This window comes from Rhopilema esculentum, chromosome 5 (assembly GCF_057945365.1).
Source record: "Rhopilema esculentum isolate cy_ngs chromosome 5, ASM5794536v1, whole genome shotgun sequence".
Classification (NCBI taxonomy): domain Eukaryota; kingdom Metazoa; phylum Cnidaria; class Scyphozoa; order Rhizostomeae; family Rhizostomatidae; genus Rhopilema; species Rhopilema esculentum.
In genome coordinates, this window is record NC_142819.1 from 3,282,965 (window position 1) to 3,297,459 (window position 14,495).

General features: G+C 34.8%; 1 protein-coding gene across 1 annotated transcript; it reads right to left on the reverse strand.

Annotated features, from left to right (window-relative positions):
* Positions 1–580: 580 nt before the first annotated feature.
* Positions 581–13,243, reverse strand: LOC135689357 (mRNA-capping enzyme). The gene is made up of 17 exons (XM_065206546.2): positions 13,029–13,243; positions 10,998–11,107; positions 10,303–10,406; positions 9,522–9,610; positions 8,757–8,832; positions 8,342–8,372; positions 7,826–8,077; positions 7,266–7,366; positions 6,712–6,813; positions 5,793–5,928; positions 5,257–5,328; positions 5,038–5,118; positions 4,522–4,674; positions 3,994–4,094; positions 3,217–3,283; positions 2,521–2,644; positions 581–2,100 (listed from the first exon to the last, which is right to left on the reverse strand). The coding sequence occupies exons 1-17, from the start codon at positions 13,081–13,083 to the stop codon at positions 1,988–1,990; spliced, it is 1,767 nt and encodes a 588-aa protein (XP_065062618.2). The 5' UTR covers positions 13,084–13,243; the 3' UTR covers positions 581–1,987.
* Between the last annotated feature and the right edge of the window lie 1,252 nt (positions 13,244–14,495).

A 14,495-nucleotide genomic window follows, 5' to 3' on the forward strand; every position in this document is an offset into this window, starting at 1 on the left:
GGGCATTTGGCTGTCATTTTCTAAAATTTCAACAATGGCCTGTAATATAAAGTTTTGTCTAAGATCAAGTTCATAAAAATTTCTTCAGTTTATGATTTTATTAGTTGAAATTGGCACCCAAAATGATTCTATTATGAAAAGGGAGGCTTTAATGTTCTCGAATATTTGCCGTAGTTTTTGCCGTGTTTCCAATCTTCATGCGCAATATATGAAAATAGAGGTTTTTAGGAATATAAAAAAGGTTTGACCCTCTAAGCTGAAATCCCTGAAAAGTAGAATGGTCTTTCAGCTGTCCTTCGGCAATATTCACATTATGTCTTTATCAGTCTTACTAAACCATGCCCTTCTCGAGTGACAATTTTTTGCAGAACAATTTATTGTTTTCTATTACCGAAAGAATACCATCAATACCATCACTAGAAAGAATACCATCAATACCTATATTTTGGAAAGCTTTAAGAAAGTTACTGGAGGTCAGGAAATTAGGAAATTTCCTAAGAATTTTTGATAGGAAGGAATAATACAACGTATTCTTTTTTATATGGTAAAATCTTAAGAAAAGTGAAGAAAACAAGTTAGACGCAGGAACGAGGATGTATTACGTCACGTTAAAGTTGTTTAGAAGCAAACATACAACGCACAAAAATCAGCTACAACGAGAAAGTCCTAACCAGACAAAGAGCACACTGACCACAGTCATGGTATATATTTACAACGGAAAATTAAATACTTACTAGAAGGTTGGATAGTGAAATTTCACGAAAGATTCAAGGATTTCGTTACTTTTTCTTCGATAACAAAATGATACGATCTTTCACATACACTTACAGCACAATGTGCTCAAGACACTAGAGTACCACTACTACTCTTAGTGTCTTGAGTTAGGGGTTTCTTATGGCTAATAATCAAGTTGATAAAAATCGAGAATCAAGAACGCCTGAAGTTGATTAAAATTTACTTACTTAACTTTCAGTCATCATTCTGGCATTTATAATTCGAGAAAAATCAGGCGAAAAGATTTTTTTGTTATGAAACTGTTCTGTGTGAGCCCGAATTTCTGATTTATTTGTGCTGGAATCAAGAAGGTAAAAACCTGCTCTATAGTTGTGTAAATAAACAATTTCATTTCAGGTGTTGTACTTTAAATAAATGACATGCAAAAACCACTTTGTACATAATGTAAAAAGTAAAAGCTTCGAGTACAACTTTTCACCAGGCCACTCTTTATCGCTTAGGCCATTTTCAAAGTAACTTTCACATGGTTTGGATTTAAAGTCAATAGTTGTGCAGCAAAAACACCAAAATTGCTATACCAATGTGATATCTCATTCCAATGACGAAAATATACAGGGATGTGCCTCACGAAACATTGCAATTGGATTGTATAGCCTAATACATCAGTTTTAATACTTGTGCTATCCGTTAGTGTTGCATAATTGTAAAAGTGACTTTTGAAAACGTTGCTTATATGTTTAGAGATTCTAATAGCGGTATAATCCTAGCAAAGTATTTGAACAATGAATACAGCCCGTAAAGACATTTACGCCAGAATACCTCGCCTTTGGTAAGAAGAAGGGTCACATTGCTCCTGTCCCTGTCTATTTTCGACACGACACAAAATCTACAAGCACGAGTCATCATAACCAAATAAAACTCATCATAACTAAATAAATCAGCCATGGCCATTGTCACTCTTCTAAGAAACTGTTAAGGCTCTTGAGGTTTACATTCTTGGACACTGCATTAAAAATTATGTTGTTTGCCATTGCAAACGTCTCTTCTCTACACGTTACAAAACCTACTGGCGATTTGGCTATTTTGCAGTATCTGAAATCCTGCAAAGCAGGGCGTCTGCTTCCTGTAACTCCACGCAGTGTTAAGGGTACTAAAGTTGTTGCAACAACGATGCTACCTGTCTTGCCACTTTCTCGCAGTATATCTGTCTGATAATACCAGTATCAATGTGATGCATATAAAATAGATGGTTTCAGCCATTATGACCGCCTTGGTTGTGATGATGCTCGTGTCGATAACGATGCTTCGCAATAACGTCTAGCAACATTTCTTTTGTCACAGGATGCTTTATTGATTCGCAAACACCTGCAAACGAAGTGTCATCACGTGAATAACGGTCACGTGAAAAACCGTTACGTGAATAGCTAACCAATAAAGCCGATGACTTAGCATATAGACTAGGAAGACAGATTCAGATCTAACAAAGTTATCTTTCATAAGACTTTCTCTCACACAGCCTTTATTGGGGTGTGTCACTAAATGGTGTAGATTATGCAACAATATTATGCGGATGAGAATCGTATGGGGGCGTGGTTGCTGTTTTTTTCTGGAGGTCGGCTTTTGTTGCACAACGACCCAGAAATCATGTCCTTGTTCTCCAAATTGTTTTTTCTGCTAGAACTAAGGTCTTCTGATCGAAATACGAAAGATCAAAATAAATACAATCTTAGATTAATATGAATTGACTTAATATAGCAGAAGAATTCAAAATATGATGGTTCTTACTTAGAGCTGTGTTGTATGTGTTTGGAAAACTCTTGTCCTCCCTTAGCCGCATGAATTTCCACTCCTTTCCAGTCCAACAACACTCAATGATCCTTTTATCAAAATGCCTCAACTCTGGTGTTACCTAGATAAAGATAGCATTGTCAACATAGGATGAAGATTATTCAGAATAAGAAGAAAAGGAAAGCTTTTCATGACGAATTTGATCAAGTCTGGCATTTTAATTCTGTTATTAAATCATATTAACGTTAAAAATACAATGAAACTTTCCTCATTTCATTCAATGCTAAAGTTAAAATCTGAAGGTAAATTCTGATATTGATTGTAACTATAATAGAAATTCGTTTCTCAATAATGTGGACATTTCAAATAGTATCATGTGATCGGCAAAGAGCAAGACACACTTGGTTTGGAGGTGTAAAAACATAATATCTTTGTTACAGAGCAACCAGAATCGTGTAAACTAGGCCCTTCATTTGTAAATGGTCGGTCCAAATCACCGGTTGCAAATTAACTGTGTGTTGATTGACAGATTAGTTTTAACCAATCATATTCACTACCATACATCGTAGACGTTGGGTACCTTAACATGGTATCTTTTGAATGCCCATAAATGGCAATGTTTGCAAGATCAATCTTTTCAGTATACAATCAAGTTGTTAGCTGAAGATAGCTTCAGTGGAAATCAATACAAACCTTTATAGTTGCAAATGGAACTTCAAGACTTTGAACACACAGCGCGCCGATTCTCTCTGGAAGGCATCTGCACAAAAATTAGCACACCGTAACAAACTAGGTACATCAAGAGACCCATTAGAGATTTCTTAGAGCACAAGGAATATCACTGAAACTACTCCAAGTTACGGGCTACTCAATGGTTGATCGATTGTAACAAAACCAGACATCCCCTTTATTCCTTTTGGCCTTTTCAATCGCAGCCTTTTGCTGGGAATCTTTCAATTGCAATATTTCACTTATTTTTGAAAATTTCCGGGCAACAACAAGTGGGAGGGTTATATGTACTTAAGGATTTTCAAATGATTCATAAGGATTTTCAATACGAACTATAATGTCAACATAGTATTTAAAGAAAATCCAATGGCAACACAAAACAGCTAGAGGTTCTACAATTAATTATACAATTAATTCTACAATTAATTGAGCTGGATATTATAAAATTCAATTGTTACTTGAACAATCTGACCTAGCCTTGTTACAGAGAATTGCAAACATCTCGGATAAACAAGATTACATTCTTGATCTCGCGCCTCTCAGTGTATGAAAAGTGAAGTGACGACTAATAGACAAATTTTCACAACCCCTAATGCTTGTGGCAATTGGAATCTTCTTGGGCCACTAGAATTTCCAGTCATTCTCTCAATAAAAACGTTAGTTAATATTTTCGTAAGAAGAGTATACACGCAATTTCATGAGCAGTGTTTAGCGTCGCTGTTATGGTATCAATTTACTAACCCTTCTTGTTTGACAGTCTTGATCTGCAGTTGGAAATCGACAGAATTCATCTCTGAAGGCTTCCACTTCAAGACAAATGGACATTGTCCAAACACATACGGCTGAAAGCAAGATGTTAACATATGTCACGAAGTAGTATTTCAATTTACACTGAACACCCACTTATAATTCATATTTAATACAAAGGAGCGAAAAAGGAAACCAGAGAGCTTCAAATTCATTCACACAGTACTTTCTAGGACGGGTTGCCTTTGCCTGTAAGAAGGCATTGCATCTACCAGAATACATTATACGTTAAAATATTCGAATTGAGAATGCATAACGCTTAAAGGCTCTTGCGCAACCGGCATGCTTAGCGGTAGTTGTCTTGACAAAATTGACTGTGTTTTGAATTTTCATGCAACACGATATTAGGCCGGAATTATGGTCGCAAAGCATGGTGGTTGCACAAGAGCCTTTAATCTCAATTTAATTTCAGTTGCACTTTTCCTTAAAGATGTAGTTTATATGCAAGAATAACCAACTCACATCTTTCCATGGCTGTAAAACTAGGCCATCAGTTTCATGTGTAATTTTCGGAATAAGTTTTTCAAGAACCCATTGAGCATGTTCAAGGTTGTAAAAATCTTTCTTGCGAATACTAAAAGGCTCCCTCAGCTTGTCCAATCTTCCCTCTTGTGTCTAGGATGGAAAATATGCGATAACAAATAGCGCTAGTCTTCTAGTTGGGGGATATATCTGGCAGAGCCCTGTGCCTACATGAGTAAGGATATTTCAATGAGACATGTAAAAGTAAATTCCAAATTTTAAAATTTCTTGCTGTCCAGATTTCTAAATTTTATACGAGTTCATATTGAATGACTTCGAAAAACTATCAGAAATATCTAGTTCGTTGGACATCAAATTTGAAATAAGTGTAAAGATAAAAACAACTTAAGAACTAGAGTGGAACTTATAAGATAACAAACGGTCTTTCTGAAAAGAGTCTCAATGCTAAAGGTCGGTGGAGATGCTTTGGTAAATCCAACATGATACACAACATACCAGCTGATTTCGTGGACCTATTATCTCTTTGTCGATGCATAGGAATCTGCGATCAAGATCAGTTTGTCCAACATCTTGGCCCTAAGATGAGGAAATCTCGATAATAGGCTAATTCAAGTGAAATCGGCAAAATCGTACTGACTAGAAAGTTTATTGAAATGAAAAAGTAACCACAGTCCTTGTACATAAGGTGCAAAATGTCTAATAATGAGATGATACCTGGAACTTGATGATGTCATAAATGAGAAATCTTGGATGGAACTGATCCCCCTCCTTGTCCATGACAAGTTCCTACGAAGCATCAAAGGCATGAACACCAGAAAAACGCAATTCCTCATCAACATGTGAATAAGTATGACAACAAGATGTTTTTCTCGCCTTAAGATATCTTACAATAAAATATACATCTATATACCACAACTCTTCATTCCTTGTTTTAATAATGCCAGAAAGTGATTAATCAAGTTCTAAACAAGCTATCCATTGACAAATATATCATTCAAATAAGAGCCTCTTAATGACTTAATATACAAATAGCAAATTACAAACACAATGGATAATTACATTGCGATAAACTCATGCGATAAATGATCTTTGCACCGATTCCGAATGCTTGTTGCCTTGTATATAGCTCCAATGAAGATGCTCAAGCATATAGCTCCAATGAAGAATCAGTAAAGAACGGACATGAATTGTTGAATAGAAATCATTAGAAAGAAAGTGGTAAAAAGCAAGACAGCAATGGTAAGACTTACCCCATCCAGCAGCGTATCTGTTATGTGATCATTGAGATTTTTTCTTTGAGGAAACGTCAAACCAGGCGCACAGAAGACACTGTTATCTCTATCAAACAAGTAGGTTTCCCTGGGACCATTAATCATCATCATATACCTAGAGACAAAAACTCACATTAAGTTGGCGTTGCAGAGTCAGATTTAACGAAATCGACTTATCGGATCATTTTTTGCTCCAGATTTATCGAATCGCAAATAGTTAGATTTATCAGGTATAAATAGTTAGATTTTATCAAATCAGAACACATAGAATAAAGTAATTTAAAGTAAACAAAGTAATTAGAATGCAATATTTGACGCATAAGCAACAGCAAGGAAATTGACTTTTAATTCGATAAACTGAACAAGGTCGAAAGGATCAGATTTTTGATAAATCTTCTACAAAGATCTGATCATTGAGTCGATGAGTCTATTTTTGGAGATTCGCAACCACAATTTGTCGATTATCAAATGTATCTGTGAAAGTGGCTTCAGAGATAAAGCATGAGCTTTTGATAAACTGTAAAAAATGCAATTTTTCAAATTTTTCAGTAGATCTAAAAAGGGGCTGAAAAATCAACACCCTCGAACTCAATGCTTGCGGTGGAGATAAACTTTCATACCAAGTGGCAGAAATGGAAGGCAAGCATTTAAACAGATGTAGCGGTGAAAAGATGCACTGGATTCTACGTATAGAGGACGCTCGTGGGACCAGTGTTAGTGCATACTCCAGGGTTTTCAATAGGTCACTCAACTCTAGTTTGAGCATTTTCAAATTTTCATAAGTCTGAAGTTATGTTTTCGAATGACATAAACAGTGGCTAGGTATAATCTCCATTGCAATACAAATTAGAAGACATTATAATTAGAATCGACTATGTTTAAAGTGTGAGGCACTCGCCTTGTACCATCTGCCTTCCAGCTGACTTTGTATGGTTTCTCAGTGAGGTAGCGAAGGTTGTTTCTGTCTAAAGAAACAGGCTGACATCCAGGAAAATTGTCTCTGTAACAGAGCAAAAACACTGAAGATCAGCATCAAAAACAAGGTTTGTAAAACAATACAAGAATAATTTTGAACACTGGAAATAAATACGAAAGAAACACCGATTGAGTCGTATAGCAAGATCTTGAAACAATTGCACTGATCACGGCCTACTTTGCACTCGTTTACTTGCAAGGAGTTTTTAGCTGAATTCTACAGAGAAAAGAAAAAATTGCAGTCCAGCACTGGCTGGTCCTATCAAAATGGCTGGCTAAATTAGATTGTTGTGTTTTGAATCGCGTAGACATTTCTGTTGACCTAAATGTCGTTAAAAGTGTATCTTATGATGATATAGAGGATGACGTTCGGTGGGTCGTTGAAAACAACGGGAACAGAGAGATTTTCAAATAATACTCAGAAGTTGTTTACGAAATATATTGATATAACTTCGACAAGAAAAAAAGCCTGACTACCTGTTCCAGTTGCACATTTCCTGACAAATATCTTGCAGCTCTTCACAACGAGGTGAATGAACGGCTGATACACCTTGAACTCCTTCCACAAATTTTGCGTCCTAACAGATGAAATTTTCAGACATAAAATGGAGATAACTTCTTTATAGTTCATAAGAATGTTTGGGACGTGCCGAGGAAAAACCTTAGAAGGGATGCTAGAAATATCAGGAGCTTGCGTTGCAGAAGTTTTCATGCTTCGAGTGTTTGTGGACTGACGAAAAATACGAGGGAGTAGGGTTGAGTTGCAAGGTTTTTGCAGCAAGGTAGATATTTTTACAGGTTTCTATTCTTGCGTTTAATTGCTGTTGGTTTTACCGTACGAAGTCATACTTGTCACTTCCCGACAGCTTCCTTTTGAAGTATGAGCGTACGCCCGTGGGCCTATTCTTTGCTATTCTTTGACTCAGGATATCGAACTAGCATTAAATATAGGTAAGTGTTGAATGCTGAGTAGCGTGCACACCTTAACTCTGCTCTAAGCTACTGACAGGCATAAAATGACAGAGAAAAACCCAAACCTTGACGTGATGCTCCTTTCGTCTCCTCTTGGGAAATCTTCCCTCTCCATCCATAAATCTTGCATCATCAAGATCGTGATTAGTTCGCTTATCACCACGAAAACCAACATCATCATCATCATCACTTCCACCTTCATCTTCGTAACACCAGTCTGGCAGAGCGGGGGCATTCGGGGCATCATCAGCACCGCTACCAAAACGATCCCATAATTCTTTTAAGTAACCTTGCTTGTAAATTCCGGGGGGACGACACTGGAATGAATTCCGGAGGAAAACGTCATAAAATCGCAAAATTGTTTAATGGTAGATAAAATACCTCTAATTCCATAGTCTTGTCCCAGTTTTGCGTTCAACTAAAAAGTATATTCATTGCCAAGGATTCATTTCACAGAATTTTATTAAACCAGAAGAGGGTTAAACTCTAGAAGCCAAATAATGTACCAATACAAAGTTGCAGTACCAAAACAAAGCAATAGTCATACTTTTTTATCATAGGAAGAAACCCTTAATAAATACCTTTGAAAACACCTCTACCGCTGCATCAACGCTAAAAATTAAAAAATAGGCTTGAGCTACATCATAACAAAGCACACAAAAATATTTCTCAGCAAAAAAGTACATCATAAATTCGATTCACAACTGGGTATTTCGATTTATTGGCCAATTTCGATCTACAACTGGGTATACATTTTTCATTGTGTTCTTTCGGACCCTCACTCTTTCGTTTTATACACTGAGGAGTGTCAGACGAAAAAGCTTTAAGTAGTTTGTTGTAAAGTGTTTGCTTTTTTCAAAGCCGATTTCAAGTTCTGTACCGCCAAAAATTGTGAACATAAGCTCTATTATATTATAGAGCATAATTGAAGAAGTGTAATACAATACATGTTGTTGCATTATGCAAATCAGTCAAAACTGAGCGGGAAGCAAATACCTCCAATCTTCACTTTCAACAAAATAAGCACTGATAAGAAAGCCAGTTCGGTTGAAGCCATGAGTACAATGAACACCTGAATAAAAGATGACTATGTATTGAGCAATATCCTTATAATCTACAATATCAAGTGGGTAATATACGATTATCTATTTTCATTACACCAGTTCAATTACAAGTGGATAATACACCAGTTCAATTACTTGGACAGTTTTGAAGATCAAACTTATTTGTAAAAATATTTTAATTCAATATCAGATCAAGGACCAGGATATTAATCTAGACGGTAAGTTTTAATGCTGCTAGTCTTTGTGATATCAATTTTAAAATGATGCTAAATTTGAGAAAATTAAAAAGTGATTTGACCACAAAAAAAGGTTCAAGGTACATCTTATAAACCTTAATCACTGATCATTGTCAATCAAACCCCTTATAAATACTTGGCTTTATGTTGTCATAAAATAAACATCACAACTAGCAACTTGAAAAAAATACAAGTAGACTAAAATTCTGGCACTTGATTTGAATTTGAAATAAACAACTACTACAAAGAAGTTTGGTTTATTTTTCAAAATAAAAAATCGGAAATACTTTCCATAAGCAAAAGTACTTTTCGAATGGTCCCCTGTAACTACAAAATTTTAGAAAGGTAAAGAAAAGCAGAAAATCTGACCAATTTTTTATGAGGTCTGACGAGCCTCAGATAAAAATTCATAAAACATTTTATGTTTCTGCTTGTCAGTGAACTGTGAAAAACTGTCTTACCAATAAGTTTCCCAGGATTATTATCAAAAAAGTTTGAGCAGATCTTTAGAAAAGCATTAGTTTGTGTAGATGTTGGTGCTCCACCATGACTAAGAAGAAACAAGGAAAAATAGTGAAAAAAACAACATCTGAATTAGTATAAGATGCAGAGTTTATTCTAACTGAAAAACAGATCTCAAGATAGTTGCCAACAGTATTATTGATAAGCCATAAAAACACAATAAGCTATGTGCAGTGCTTCATCAACTATCAAATATACTTGTATATCCAGTGAGAAAATAGGAAAAATGAATTGCTTATTAGAAACAAAGGATCTTTATCATGGGGGTGGGGGGGGGCTTGGGCACTCAAAAGAACATAATAGCTGCAGTTCAGTGTATATCCATCCCACCTTTCTACAATTGTAAATCATGGGAACAATTTCAAACAACAAGACAATTTTATTTACAAAGATTATTTCAAATAAGGCTGTGCATCATGCAGTTCATTGGTTTACTGAAACAATGAAAACAATGCTATGCGAGTTTCCATTTGACCTTTTCTTTGATTTTTATCAACGTTGAAACAACTTTGGGAGTTTTGATCAGAACAGTGAGAAGGTGGTTGAGAACAGCCAACAGATTCATTTTTTCAAGACCTTGATATAGTGATCCAAGTTAAAAGTTTTGCCCTTAGTAGGCTTAATGTAAAGAAACAAGGCAGTGTAAAGAAAAATTCACATCTTATCAACATAAAAATACCCTAGAAAATTTTGAGGAAGCATAAAAGAATTGATGCTTACCCTCTACATTGAATTTTACAATATTTTATTCCTTCATTTTCAATTGTCTTTCTGTCATAAAATCTGTCTGTATTTGTTAGGTCAATAATCAAACCAAGTTCATACTGCAAGAAAAACAAAAGGCATGCACTTAAGAATGCAGGACATAGTCTTTGGGCGGTCAGGTAAAAAAATAACTCATATTATAGAAAATAACGTCCACTAAAAAATTGAAATGTAAAGTATTATATAACTAACTTGCAACATGAAGATTTAGCTAGATGATGTCACATGATTTACAAAGAATCACTGCATATAACAAAAAGTATGAAGGGCCGGTTTTACTGAACTAGAATCACTACAATCACAATCAAATTCAAGAGACAGAAAGGAACAAAAGTAATGGTTGGAACTGATCTACATTCAGAAAAAGGCTTGATCAAATGGCATTTAATACCACAACCTTTTGCAATATATTAGAGCAACATCACAATTGGTGTATGCATGATAGTACCTTGCAAAATTTCTTGCTATTTCATTTCCAAATTAGGAAAAAAGTTTAAAATACAATAATTTATTTTAAAAGTCCATTTGAACTGACTGGAATAATCAGATCAAGATATTTGGTGGTGTTGATACCTATCTTCGATTTCTTACTTTTATTTCACGTCCATTTTTCTAACAAAGAAAGAAAAAAATAATAAAGAACATCTTACCTTGCTGGCCTTTAGGTAAGCATTTAGCATTGAAAATTGAAATATGTTCTCATCAGGTATTTTGGAATTATATCTGTCATCCAGGAATGTTTTGAATGCAATGAACTTGTCTATAAAAGGGTTGCATAAACACAAAATTAAGATGGCCTTAAAACGTTAATTAACATCCTTAACAGGAAAAAATAAAATAATGAACCAGCCATTGAATGAGCTTCCAAAAATTTATCAAAACCAAATCTATAGGATCTTAAAAATAACCCTTCATTATAGATTCACGGTGTTTGAGTTTCCATGCAACAATTCTTCCCACCTATTTACTATTGGTAACTGCTAAAGCCCCCCTCTTCATTAATTAAGTGAATACTTGGTATTATAACCTTCATCCTTTATCCATAGTCTTGAGTCTTGGGCACCGATCAATTTATCAGAGGGCTTTTGTTTGATAAAAATGTAGGTAGAAACAAAAGCAAAGTCTATATCAAACAGTGATTATTGGACTAGATTGAATAATATTCTCAGATATTCTTATTATTCAGGATATAATTTTTGATATACCTATTAAACTTTTAGATGATATGCTTAATGTGTGTTGCATCACTGCATAGTGAGGTAAAATTCACATTCCCTTATCAAAAGTATTGCACCATCTCAAAGGAGGAGAAATGGCATGTGAAAAATTGAAAGCTATTGTTATGCAAATTAATTGTCACAAATTATTTTTAGGTGGCAAATGGCAATTGGTTGAAAGCAAAACAACCACCAATCAAAACTTCAATCAATTTAGAGCATTTGTTTGAAAATAATAGTAGCAAACCACTTTAACAGTCTTAAATTTTGTCAAAGCTGCAAACTTTTGAAAACACAATAAGCCTCATTGAAATGGATGCATACGTTGGGTAGCGTATTCTCATGGGATTTCTTATTAGGCCTGAAGGATTCTTACAATTAATGATTCTCTGATTATTTGACGACCATTTGGATCATAGTTTGTAAAGTTTTTCATTTGAAGTCAAACTTGTGATGTTAAAAACTGGACTGCCAAAGCTTTTGATTCTATTTGTTTGGAAATAAATCTTCCTGTTGACTTCCATTTACTCAGGTAAATTTTTTTGTACAATGTGCAAAACACTATATTTTCTTTGGACAGATTTTAAGCTGCAAAACCTTGCTCAGTGTTGAGTTTCATTTCTTTTACTGCCCCTAGGTGTAAACGCAGTGAAATAAAACCAATTTCTTGCAGCTGTTGTGTGGCTGCATCTAATTGGTCATCATTTTTTTTAAAAATCAAACACCACTTCCCCGAAAATATTTTAATAAAGACTCGCCTCTCACTTGACAATTTTTCTCCCTTAGGCATGGTCTACATTTTCACAAACAAAAGTGTTTTTGCATAATTTATATATTTCTAACTAAGTTTTCTATGGCATCAGCAAAATTTGCAAACTTTTCCTGCAGAAATTTGCTACAAAATACGCCTATTTCACCCAATTCATGCATTCAAACGTCTTGTATTGTCAAAAAGTTGATAAAAAGTGCCACTATTCTGAACAAGGTGGTGCAATACTTTTGATAACCTAGTGTATATATCTTCTCACTAGGCCAATAATATATCAAATATCATTCAAAGACCTACGTAAATTTCTACATCTATTACGCTTTGGATTGGTTCATTTAAACCATTGTGCCCTTTGGTATAAGACTTATTTTTTCATATATTCACAGGTATAAGATCCAGTGGGCTACTTTTTAAATGCTGCCTTTTTCCTTGATTTGATTATCTTAACCAACCAATTTTTTCAGAGAATAAGCCTAGATAAATAAGTTGAAAATATATCAACCGAAAGTAAAGAAATTAATTCCATATACCAATTAAAGTAATAATATCTTTAAGATTTCCTTTTCAAGAAAATCTAAAGCAGTTGTGTGACTCCTCCAACGCCCCCCCCCCCCCACAACTCCCTGTCCACCCTATGCATTCCCCTGCGATGCTTACTGCTTTTGTAATGAGCACACACAGCTAAAGATACATACCAGCGATAACACTACTTTTCCTTGGACAATTTAGCCATCTTGGAGGTATTGCCATGATCTAAATGTCATATTATGGGAATATGCCTTCAACTTAATAATAAATCTATGTCTTCCTAAAGCTAGTCATCTTTTAGGCAGCACTGTCCAGAAACAACGTCTTGACACACCGTATTTACCTCTCCGTCTGACCTCCATTTTATTGTTACGATACAAGGAGGCGCACTAAACATTTGCGCATGAAGCCGCTGTACATCTGCATTTCGACGTCGTGATCCCAATTAGAGTTCTATAGTGATGACGTCAAAAGAATCTTTTTTATAATTTTTTAATTTGGATTCCATAACCTGAAAGAGCATCATGAAATACCTCCAAGTTTGCAAAATCAGGCAAGTGTATTACGAAATGGCAGAGATGTGGCCACATGTTTATTGGTTCTCTCCCCATCAAACCTCTGTATTTTGGCCTCTGTTCATAACTTTATAAACAGAGCCAAAATAACAGTGATTTGTTAACAAACTTCAAATCTTTCATTAGCCTTATGTCAACCAATTTTAGACATATTTGGCCAATTTTGCGAATTTGAAAGTATTTCATGGTGTTTTTTTACGCTATGTGGTAAAAATTCTAAAAAAAGGTTTTTGATGACGTCACACTTTAGAACTCTATTTCTTTGATCTCAAAAACTCACACAACCTTGAAAATATTTAGAGGTAGGAAAACAAACACAAATACTTCAAGATGCATATGAAAGTGCATGACAAATAAATTTGTACACAAAAGAACTATTCCAAAGTACTGAAATTCAAATAACGTTTGCTGAACCAATAACGAAAATTTCAATGACATTGAATTGCGACACTTAGGAAACCTAGCTGTCTTTTTAACTGTAGAATAACACGGGGAAAAGAAAAAAACGATGATCAATTTTTGTTATCAAAGCTATCAAGATTTTTTCATAGGTTGTTTGAACATTAAGATTGTTATGATTTTTCTAGCCTTGTTTTTGCGAAGTTGCGAAATGTAGCTTTTTTAACGATTCAAACCTATTGCTTTGCGATTTTCGATGGTAACATTTCTGCATTCAGCGAAAGCTGCAATCTTTAAGCAGCCGGCATCTGATGAAATTGCTCTATAACTGTTTCTATTATTCTATTAAAACAATTTTTGACATTCCTTGTAAGTTATTTTTAATTTTTGAACACTCCCTGTTGGCGTTTCAAGGCCTCCCAAATTTTTACGCTTGATATTTTTCAAATTTATTGGGATACTCGAAAGTCTATAAAACAGAAGACTTTATAAACGATAATTTGTTGCAAAGATATTTCTGATATCACAAGAAAGGATTTCATTTTTTCTATTGTTTGCTCATTTCGGTGCCTCTACTCTAAATGCTTCCAAAAAGAAATATTACCAGAAACTTGGAGCTCAATTATTGTTAGACCTATTCTGCAGTAAGAGCGAATTTCT